The sequence below is a fragment of the Pelmatolapia mariae genome, linkage group LG23 (genome assembly GCF_036321145.2).
Source record: "Pelmatolapia mariae isolate MD_Pm_ZW linkage group LG23, Pm_UMD_F_2, whole genome shotgun sequence".
Classification (NCBI taxonomy): Eukaryota; Metazoa; Chordata; class Actinopteri; order Cichliformes; family Cichlidae; genus Pelmatolapia; species Pelmatolapia mariae.
In genome coordinates, this window is record NC_086246.1 from 44,956,406 (window position 1) to 44,968,450 (window position 12,045).

A 12,045-nucleotide genomic window follows, 5' to 3' on the forward strand; every position below is an offset into this window, starting at 1 on the left:
ATGGATCCCCAGGCTGGCTTCAACCTGGAAACACTGTCGTTATGCACCCTTGACCTGCTTGAGGCTGGAACAGAAACAACTGCTAACACCCTGTGCTGGGCCCTTGTATTCATGATGACCTACCCAGAGATACAGGGTCACAGTCTAATCAGTAACACTTACATTGCAGTGAACTGTCTGTGTTAGTCCTTACTGTGCTTACATTTTCAGAGAAAGTCCAGGCAGAGATAGACAGTCTCACTTCCCCACCTTGGCTGACAGACCCAACCTGCCCTATACTGATGCTGTTGTCCATGAGATCCAAAGGTTTTGAAATATTGTTCCCCTTGGATTTTCGGGAAGCACCTATAAGGACACTACACTGGGAGGATACTTCATTCCTAAAGTAAAGGGCTGTTTTCCTAACTCACCCAGAGATTATTTCTAAACAGTTTCTAAACTAATATCAAAAAGATTGTAAAACGTCTTTTCAGGGCACAGCTACGACTATGATTCTTGCATCTGTGCTGTTTGACAAGAATGAGTGGGAGACTCCAGATGTCTTCAATCCAGAGCATTTCTTGGATTCACAGGGCCAGTTTTGAAAAAGAGATGCATTATTGCCATTTGCAGCAGGTAATTTTTAATCTACTTTTGTTTGTTCATTACCAATAATGATCAAAATTTTAGAGAATGACTGCCACCAAAACCAGATACTTCTGTTTTTAACACCGCAGGTAAACGTCTGTGTCTTGGTGAGCCCCTGGCCAAAATGGAGCTGTTCCTGTTCTTTGCATCTCTGCTCCAACGCTTCACCTTCACCCCTGTTCCTGGAGAAATGCCCAGCATGGAGGGTGTGTTGGGGTTCACCCACATGCCTCAAGAGTTCAGGATGCTGGCAGTGCCTCGCTGATGTCATTCCATCCAAATACAAAGATCAGGAAGTGGAATCTCCACCATCTTTATGGGCATACTAGAAACCCACAGAGAAGCAACAACATATATTAAATATATTTAGATCTGAAACTAAAAAATCTGCAGTCATAATTATGCAAATTCTCATGACCATTGATCAACCACCACTGACCAAAACCCACTGATCAAAGACCACTGATCAATGGCCACGTGAAAAGGGAAAGGAGGGGAGGAGGAGGGGGAGGGGGGGCTAAGGATACATCTTTCGCCATTGTACAATGCTGTCATGAGAATTTGCATAATTATGATTAAGGAACTGACCTCCCAGCCCATTGTTCCTTCAGTGGGCTGGTTTCAGTCATTATGCAAATGCACTGTTTATAAGATTGGGGAAACCTGCAGTCAGCCGAGAGTGAAGAAGTCACTTGGATGAGTGACGAAACGTTTCTTCCACAAAAACGCTACGTCCAGATGAACAGATTCAACTTTTGGAGACTCACCAAGCTTGGTTTCTGTTCTTGTTTTTATTAAAGGATGTTAGCTACCACTCACTGTTTGTCTGCAGGCTTTATTAAAGGAAAACTTCCACAACATGAGTCTTAAGTTCAGTTCCTTTTTTAATTATTGTTATTTATTATTATATTATATATATTATATTTAATTATTAAAGGCTGTGCTTCTTAGACCTGGCTCTCAAGATTTTCTAAAGCTTTTCAGAGATTTGGGTTCTCTTTCCTGAGATTCATGTTCTTTTTGTTTTCTTCATTTCTCTCACTTTTAGTCTTGGACAGCTCAGCAACAATCCTTCTGTACTGCTCCTTGAGGTGCTATTGCTTTTTTTGAGCTTGGATCTTAAGTATTTCTACAGCTTTCCTGATATTTGCGTTCTCTTTACTGAGATTCACATTCGCTTTCTTTTTTTCATGTCACTCACTTTCAGTCTGTTCAAGGAGATGTTCTTGCTTTTTCTGAAGCTCATGGAGCTCAGGGGTGAAATCATCGTGAGACCTTGCCGCACCTTATCTGATAATCTTAGAAATATGGTATCTAACCAGATTCTTACTCTGGATGGCATAACCATAACCTTGGCCTCGAACCAGGCTTGCTGCAACCAGTTGGGGGTGAGAGAAGGAAGACAGGATAAAAGACATGCTGTGGAAGACAGTGAGAGATAAATAACAAGTATGATTCAATGCAGAGAGGTCTACTAATACATAGTGAGTGAGAAAGGTGTCTGAAGAACAAATACTAAACGCATCATGGGAATCCCCCAGCAGCCTACACCTACTACAGCATAACTGAAGGAAGATTCAGGGTCACCTGGTCCAGCCCTAACTATATGTTTTAGCAAAAAGGAAAGTTTTAAGCCTAATCTTAAAAGTGGAGATAGTGTCAGTCTCCCGCATCCAAACTGAAAGTTGGTTCCATAGAAGAGGAGCCTGAAAACTGAAGGCTCTCCCTCCCATTCTACTTTTAAATACTCTAGGAACAACAAGTAAGCCTGCAGTGAAAGAGCAAAGTGCTCTAATGGGGTGATATGGTGCTGTAAAATAATTTAGAGGGGAGCCAACAGGGAGCCAATGAAGGGACGCCAATCAAGGAGAAATATGCTCTCTCTTTCTAGTCCCCATCAGTACTCTTGCTGTAGCATTTTGGATAAACCGAAGGCTTTTCAAGGAATTTTTAGGCCAACCGGATAACAATGAATTACAATAGTCCAGCCTACATAGTACATAGCAGTCCAAGATATATGTTTAATATATATAATATATAATGTGCATATCCTGGTCAAAAATGACTTCAAGGTTCCTCACAGTGACTGGGGGCCAAGGTAATGCCATCCAGAGTAAGGATCTGGATAGAGACCACATTTCTAAGATTTTCAGGGCCTAGAACCTTATCTGAATTTAGAAGCAGAAAATTAGAGATAATCCAGATCTTTATGTCCTTAAGACATTTCTGCAGTTTAACTAATTGGTGTGTGTTATCTGGCTTCATGGATAGATGAGGCCAGTCTTTATTTTGAAAAATTCTGGTCAAAGTGTCTACCCTAAAACTGGTGTGTTATATTGAAATCTGTGATGAGATATTATGCGACACAATTATTATGTGATTATTTATTATTATTTATTATGAACTGAACGTGAGCAAAACCAAAGAGATGCTTTTGACCTTCTCCAGTAGGCAGAGGGATCTGGCTGCTTCAGTCACCACCACCATTCATGGGAAGCCAGTGGAGGTAGTTGAGGAGTACAAATACTTGGGAACCATCTGAAATTCTGAAACCATCTGAAATTCTCTGCCAACACAGAGGAGATTCTTAGGAGGTGCCACTAACGGCTATACCTCCTTAGGAAACTCAACTCCTTTGGAGTCAGCGCACCCATTATGATGACTTTTTACTATGCCTTCCTAGAAAGCATCATGACCTTCTCCATTACCTGCTGGTTCCACTCCCTCAGCCTTCAGAACAGGAACAGACTGCAGCACACTGCATCAGTGTGCTCTAAAATCATTGGCCTGCCTGTCAGAACTCTTGCACAGGTTTTCAGCCAACAGGCCCTTAGACAGGCAGCCAAAATTATTAATGACCCCTCTCACATTCTTCACCCCGCATTTCAATGGCTGTCCTCTGAGGGGCGCCTCCGCTGCATTTCCTGCAGGACTGAGAGGAGGAGAGCCACCTTTGTCGCCAAAGCCACCCTGTTTTTTTACTCTCACACCCATAAACATAAAGACTCTTTTTTATACCGCCGACACTTTATTCACTTTTAGTCACTTACAGTTATTTATTCACTTATTCAGCCACTTTAATTTTAAAACTGTGTATATACTGTATATTCTAAGTATTTTTTTTTTTATCTCACTCTTATTGCCTGTTTATGCCCTGTCCTTGCAGACACACTGGTGGTCCTGTGCTGGCCCATGTGTGGATTACCTCTGGCAAACGGACTGCGGTATGTGGGCCATGTGTGAGTGGTGTGCAGCCACTGGCCAGTTGCATCACACTGCTGGTCCTGTGCTGGCCCAGAACAGTTTCAACTCTGGCCCCAGATACCAGCCTAATGCGTTCCTTAGTCAAGCCATGTAATAACAACATGCGCCGCAACATAATAGTGCAAAAGTAACATGACAAAACTCTGTTCAGACAGTGAATGGACTGATTCTTATATAGAGCTTTTCTACTCTCTCGAATTACTCAAAGTGCTCTATACAATATGCTACATTCACCCAATCACACACTTTCTCTAAACTGAGTGCTTCCTAACTATACACATTCACACTCTCAACGTGCAGACTGGAGGACCCAGGGATCGAACCACTAACCTTCCGATCAGTAGGTGATAAATAAATAGTGCCATCATTGCCAGAGCTGACCAACATCTGGCTAGATACACCCTGCCATGACACCAGCTTGATGCCAGATCCGGGCCAGACCTGTTTCCTTTTTTTTATTTTTTATTTTTTTTTATTTTATTTTTTTTTCGGGACAGGGGAAAAGAAAAGGGAGAAAGAAAGAGGGGGGAAAAAAAACCAAACAAAAAAAACCAAACAACAACAGCGGAGAAGAGGGACGGGGATAAAGGGCAAAAAACAAAAACCAACAAAATAAGCAGACAAAAATACATATCTCGATCACCTGGATCACCTGTTGAGAAAGAAAAAAGAAAACAAGCAGAAGAAAACAAGAGTAATAGAATAAACAACATCACAATGATATATGGGAATATAACACTAAATACTTAATATTAAACATTATTGTGCAGCACGTGAGATCGACAGCGCACAGTGTGCTTTGAGGTAGGAGCCAAAAAGGGTGTAGTTTGTGTGTGTGATCACCTGTGTGTACACCTGTGAGCATGAGCGTGCTTGTATTTAAAAGGTTCCTTAATGTAATGATCTTCTAGAGGGTGTGGGGGGCCACAGTCCCATCCTCCAGGGCATGAAGCAGGTATGGAGGAGATCAAAACTCCAGACATCCAGAGGCCCCCAGAACACAAGAGACCAAGGAAGACCAACAGAGGGGCAGCCACGCCACTGTCCCAGAAAGAGCTGAGGAGAGTCCCAGATGAGGGATCACTCAGCAGCCGCGGAGCAGAAGCCAGGGGGGGTTGCAGTGACGTGCCCGTGAGCTCCGCCGGCAGCCAGCTGTGCCTGAGTGACCGAGCCCCAGGCCGAGAGGCCGAGGGCACCCCACCCCCGAAGTGGCCCGAGCGAGCCCCAGGTTCCAGGCCCCGATAAGCAGCCACCAAGGAGTGAGCCGGTGTGTACCCGGATGCCCAGACCTGTTTTCTATGAGCCTGGGCCACATAAACCAAACCATAATCGGGGCAGATATGGCATGCCATCACATAAACAGTGCCATCATTGCCAGGCCTGGCCCATATCTGGATGACATACCACTTACCATGCCAGAAGTCAGCCACCAATGCCGGCGTGACACCAGATCCGGGCCAGATCTGTCTGCTATGTGGGTTGGGGATAAATAAAGTCTCTCTGATTCTGATTCTGAATTATACTTAGACACTGCAAAAGGTTATCCATCTCTTTATAAATTGCTTTTGAAGGTAACATTCAACTGAAATGATGTTTGCATATGTGAAAAGAGCTGACTACATTTGAAAGAACTATATTGCGTTAATATTAATTGTAAGGCACTGTACCAAATGTTTGGTTGCATAACCTGTGGCTTTAATAAAGTTAATGACACAAATCAGTCAATTATTTTCTGTGAATATGTTATTACCACAAACGTTCATACACACAACATTACCAATAAAAACAAAATAATCAAAACTTTCTTTTTTAATGAAATACATTTTGTATAGAACCTATAAATAGTTTTTGATTGATGACATTAATCATCAAAAATAGAGGTAAAAAATGAACAGGTCAGTTTAACAGGCAGCAATTACACAGCAGATGAAGACTGATGCTGAAAAATAATATCAACATTATTCCCACAAAATAAAAAAAAATCCACCCTTAATGAAAATTATCTCACTTAGTCTTGTCTTATACACACTGGCTATATGGAAAATTAGTAAATGTAATTCAGCGAGTCTTGGCGTGAACCTTGAAGGGTTCAGGCACACGTGTAGCTCCGTAAACACCCTCTGTACTCAGCTCCACTCCATCAGGAACAGAGAAAGTGAACTTCTGCAGCAGGCCGACAAAAAACAGGAACAGCTCCATCTTGGCGAGGCTTTCACCAAGACACACACGCTTCCCTGAAGAATTCACAAACACATACACGTGCAGGTTTACAAGCTGTGGATGATGTTTTTTCTCTTCAAGTTCAAGTTTTTTTTTAATACAAAACACTCTTGGGGGGTTTACCTGCAGAGAAAGGTAGGAATGCTTCTCTCTTCACAAACTTCCCATCAGCATCCAGGAAGTGTCCTGGGTTGAAGGTGTCTGGAGTCTCCCATTCAGTCTTGTCAAACAGCACAGAGGTGAGTACAGGCAACACACTGGTACCCTAGAAAAATAGACAAGAAAACAACAAGATCCACTTTAACAACAACACCTGACAGAACAAATATGTAAAGCTTAAAGTGTATACTGCATGCACCTTGGGTATGTGGTAACCATCCAGGGTTGTATCTTTGGCAGCAACTCTGAGTGCATTGAGAGGAACAATATTTCCCATCCTCTGAATCTCGTGGATGACGGCATCAGTGTAGGGCAGATTTGGTCTGTCAGCCATGGAAGGCTGGCGGGTCTGTCCAATCACGTTATCTATCTCTGCCTGGACTTTCTCTGTGAAAGAGAATCGAAAGAGTTCAGCTTTAACTGTGAGAGAAATTTTTATTTTCCCAAACTGAGGTATGTTTTGTCTTTAAATTCACACATAATGTGGCCAAAACAATTAGCCCAAGCTTTCTATGGAGCTATACCTCCTACATCGCTCCCTCGCTCACCTGGAGACCGCTGGAAGCACTGTGAGAATCATGTTCTTTGATTTCTCCAGTGCCTTCAACACTATTCTTCCCTCGGTTCTGAAGGACAAGCTGGAGAACTCTGGAGTGGACCATCACCTCACTACCTGGATTTTGGACTACCTCACCGACCGACCACAGTATGTGAGGACTCAGGGCTGTGTGTCGGACAGGGTCGTCTGCAGTACGGGGGCCCCACAGGGAACGGTTCTGGCTCCGTTCCTCTTCACCATCTACACTGCAGACTTCTCCCACAACTCCACCCAGTGCTTCCTGCAGAAGTTCTCTGATGACTCTGCTATAGTCGGCCTCATCACTGATGGGGACGACAAGGAGTACAGAGGACTGACTCAGGACTTTGTGGACTGGTGCCAGCTGAACTACCTCCAGATCAATGCCAGTAAAACCAAGGAGCTGGTGGTAGACTTCCGCAGGCACAAACATCCTCCACTGCAACCACTGAACATCCAAGGTATGGACATTGAGACTGTGGACAGCTACAGGTACCTTGGTGTTCATCTGAACAACAGACTGGACTGGACTCATAACTCAGACGCCCTCTACAGGAAAGGGCAGAGCAGGCTGTACCTGCTGCGGAGACTCAGGTCGTTTGGAGTGGAGGGCCCACTCCTGAAGACCTTCTATGACTCTGTGGTGGCCTCAGCCATCTTTTATGGTGTGGTCTGCTGGGGTGGCAGCATCTCTGCTGGGGACAGGAAGAGACTGAACAGGCTGATCCGAAGGGCAAGCTCTGTTCTAGGATGCCCTCTGGACCCAGTGGAGGTTGTGAGTGACAGGAGAATAGTGGCTAAGCTGTCATCCCTGCTGGACAACATCTCCCACCCCATGCATGAGACTGTGACAGCACTGAGCAGCTCCTTCAGTGGGAGACTGCGGCACCCACGGTGTGGGACGGAGAGATTTCGCAGGTCTTTCCTCCCCACTGCTGTCAGACTCCACAACAAAGACTTTAACTGATCAAACACACACATCCACAAATGTGCAATAACACAAATGTGCAATAATCTTTCTGGCACCGTTGTATTTTTCACTCTGTTGTATATAGCATTTGTATTCTATTTTTATCCTATTGTATATTTTATTCTATTTTATTCTACTGTATATAGTATTCTATTTTTATTCTATTCTGTACAGTTGTGTACTGTATTTATTCTTATTTTATTTTATTCTAATTGTCCTTCATAACTTTTGCACTGTCCACTTCCTGCTGTGACAAAACAAATTTCCCACGTGTGGGACTAATAAAGGTTATCTTATCTTATCTTATTGAGTCCCATAAGATGATTGTTTTTAGTTTGTATTTTTTATTTAATACTTGTTATCTCATTGACAAACTTTGGTTGTTGGCTGGTCAATATGTCCAACAAATATGTCAAAGTTCTGGAAGGATTGCTGTAAAACCTTGTACTGATGCTAGTAATCTTGCAATTGTTTCATTAAATTTACTTAATGACTTAATATTCAAGTTTTGCACTTCATAAAATCACAAGTTTTACAAATGTTTAGGAACAATAATACCGTTTTCCAGAAAAGTTTTTTAGTTGTAGGCCTTTCAACGTTAACGCGTCAACGCAAATTAATCTGTCATCATGACTAACGCAATGACAATTATTTAACACATTTTACCCATCTGGAGCGCAGAATGACTCAAAATCTCCAAAATGTCTATGTCAACGCATTTTGGGCAGTTTGTCCACAGTTTGTCCATTCTGCGCTCCAAATGGGTTAAATGGGTTAAAAATTTTAATCACGTTAATCATGATGATGCGTTTGCGTTGACAGCCCTATAAAATAGACTTTATTGATTCTGGGGAACAAATTTCTCTCGCGTCCTTTTCAGGTTTGGATTTACATTTTCCCAACTGTTAGTTTTAAACAGAAATAAAAAGCATTCCATTAGTTGTATATGTGGTCTGCTTTTGCTAATGTTAGCATTTATAGTGAATTGTATTAGAGCTACTAGCATTATGTTCTGACTATTTTAAAGCTCCGGATGAAGCCCAGCACAACACCCACCCTGGATATCAGGATGTCTGATCAGGAAAACCAGAGCCCACAACAAAGTGGTGGCTGTTGTTTCTGTTCCAGCCAGGAAAAGATCAGCAGAGCACATAACCAGGTTGGTCTCAGTGAAGCCCAGGTCAGTTTCTTTGAGCTATTTAGACAAATGAAAAAGTCACGTTAGGCACAACACAAATTGCTAATTGGCAGAGTGCAGTTTGTGCAATGCAGTGTCCACATACATTCTCCATTTTGATGAGGAAAGTGTCGATGTAGTCTCGGGGATTGTTGTGATCCAGATCCTTCTTGTGGCTTTTCACCTCCTGAGCGATGAACTCTCTGATTTTGTCAAAATCGCTGAAGATTTTGTTATGAGGACCTGGCAAACGCTTCATCACTCCAGGGAATGATTCATAGAGCTTGTCGGAATAAAAGATTTGATGAGAGGAAGCGTTTTTCAGAAGATGATAGAGAGAAGAAATCCAACACCCATGCCACAGTGCTGTATCTCATTCTTTTTGTTATAGGAGGAAATTATTTTGACATACCTGAGCCCATATGGAACCCTCCAGGTGAAGAATCTCAGACAGATACTTCAGCATGAGCTGGAAGTTGTGGTCACTGTAGTCAAATCTTTTCCCCATCACCAGCTGGCAGGCTATATTAGACACGGCATTGTTGAAGAGGCCTGCTGGCCTAAAAAGTTTACCTGAAGACGAAAAGACGATTGTTAAAAAAGCATTATTCTTTGCTTTAGCACTGTTTGTGCAGGATTGTGTGCTTTTGTGTCACTTAATGTAAAGGACCTTTCTCCTGCTCTATCTCCTCCTGCAGGTATCGGATCTCCTCACAGATACACTGCTCCATACGGTTTTTCCCCAGGCCGAAGTCTCGTAATGTAGACAAAGCAAAGCGTCTCTGTGCCTTCCATTTTCCACCATTGCTCATGAACAGACCATCTGAATACACACAAGCAACTTAAGAACTAAACAACCTATGGAGAATAATTTCAACACTGAATGGTACATCAAATAGTGACTTCCAAACCCGAGTTTGCCGAATAAAACCTGTCGCCCATGGGGCTGTACGGTCGATCCACAAAGTTGTCAGCTTGTGTTACCAGAGCCTCTTTTACCATCTTGAATCCAGAGACGATTACCATTTTATCCCTGCCGAAGCAGAAACTGAACACATTCCCGTAGATTTCAGCCAGCTACAAAAAACACAACAAACATGAAGGATATACCACAACATTTGTAAACTAGAGAAATAAATTAGAGTGAACTGCTGTAATTAGAGGCCAGAAATCTACTTGGATAAACTGACTATCAATCAATATTTCATCTGACTATCCATTTTCTTCCACTTATCCAATTCAGCAGCCTATAGAGAGGTTGAGTACATCCTGGATAGGTTGCAAGTCTGTCACAGGGATAACACAGACAGACAGACAGGCAACCATTCACATTCACAACTATGAGAAATTTAAATTTACCAATCAACCTAATAGTTAGTGCATGTCTTCTTTTAACTTAAATCTAAACTTTACAGTCTTGAAATTCAAGTAGATTGAAATTTACATAATTAAATTTCTGGGATCCAAAGCTTTTCCAGATAATTGTTTGTTTGACCATATTTGAAGAAATTTCTGAGACCTATATTTGCTTATTAGCACTAAGTATCAAACTATAGTTTGATACTTAGTGCTCAGTTAGTTGCTCTGATAATTTATTAGAGTTGGTTCAGAAGTATTCTCTCCTTTCTGCATTTCAGTAGAAATAAATGGAAAAATAAAACACTGCTGCACTAAAACATGTACAGGTACAAAATCAAAATCTCAATTTTGATCCTGATGACTGAGCAATGCAGACAGAAGCACATGAGTATACAGGCAATCAACAAAGCAGTACTTTAAATTGCACTCCTTACTTAGAAACCCCCTAATATTATACAAGCATGAATCAGTACCTTGTTGAAATAAATATGTGGGTGTTTCTTTCCCACAATCTGGAAATTCCCAATAAAAGGTAAAGCAAATGGTCCTGGTGGAAACTTTCCTGGATTCTTGTTTCTGAGGTGGTACATGATCAGAAGGAACAAAATCACAGAGAGTAAAACTCCCTCGTTGCTCAGCAAAAAGTTGGAAACCCACATTGTTAAGTTCAACAGCAGCTGATTCTTTGCAATCTGGAGATGTGATTCTTTCTTACAGAAACTAGTGGTTTATAAACCTGATGCTTGATAAAATATTAATCTGATGCAAAAGTTCAGGACGCACAGTACTAATACTTGTCTGTTCAAAGGTGCTTGTGATACGGTGCTTACATAACAAGCTGGGCTACAAAACACAATCCACCTGCTCAACTCTGCAGGATGAATTTATTCAAGGCTTTTGAACTTACATCTACTCAAAGTTAAATACTGTCCAGTGGTGACAAAAGTCATCTAGTAAATTCATCCTGCAGTTTCATATACTTCTGAGTGGAAGTCACATGAATGATGACCAGGAATCATGGTTTTACTGTGTCTTTCGCTATATAGCTAAGATATATTGTCATATTATCAACACAAATATATATATAATATATATGTAGTATGTGGTCACATAGTTTTCATGGACAAACAATAAATAAGGAGTGCCCTTTGTCCTGATCCTGCATAAAACCTTATCTGTGATCAGATTACAGTACAGATCTCAATTTCTGACTTGCAGGAGCAAGAAGGAAACTTTTTTTATCTGTTCTTCTCAGGTTAGTGTTAAAGTGGTTTGTAAATGGACACATGCACGTTCCCTCACATTTGCACACATGACAGGTTATATGTTTTTGTATGAAGAATTTTATACTGATTTTTTTTATCCTGCGATGCGCTCTGAGTTCATAGTTAAACACCTTTGACCTTCCAAAAGATTCAGCTGGATATTCATTAAAGTGACTGATTGCTTTCAAATAGTGCAATTATCCAGGGTTCTGCTCATGAATCTGCTTGTTGATATTTGCCTCCACTGAACATTATTTACACTGTGAGTAGATGTAAGGTCACAGAGCCTGATGGGTCTGGATTTGCTTTGCAGACCATTTCACAAACGCTGCTTCACAAGCACCTTTCAACAGACAATATTCTATATGAACTTTGTCATGACTGATTTATTCTGAACGTCTACATAGCAAAAGAGTCACTGAAGCAT

General features: G+C 41.7%; 1 protein-coding gene and 1 pseudogene across 1 annotated transcript; one reads left to right on the top strand and one right to left on the bottom strand.

Moving 5' to 3' along the window:
* On the top strand, positions 1-892 carry LOC134621274 (cytochrome P450 2J4-like; annotated as a pseudogene).
* Positions 893-5,949: 5,057 nt separating this feature from the next.
* LOC134620086 (cytochrome P450 2J6-like) lies at positions 5,950-11,012 on the bottom strand. The gene is made up of 9 exons (XM_063466015.2): positions 10,827-11,012; positions 9,906-10,071; positions 9,665-9,817; positions 9,407-9,567; positions 9,101-9,277; positions 8,874-9,012; positions 6,470-6,657; positions 6,235-6,376; positions 5,950-6,125 (listed from the first exon to the last, which is right to left on the bottom strand). The coding sequence occupies exons 1-9, from the start codon at positions 11,010-11,012 to the stop codon at positions 5,950-5,952; spliced, it is 1,488 nt and encodes a 495-aa protein (XP_063322085.1).
* Positions 11,013-12,045: the final 1,033 nt, after the last annotated feature.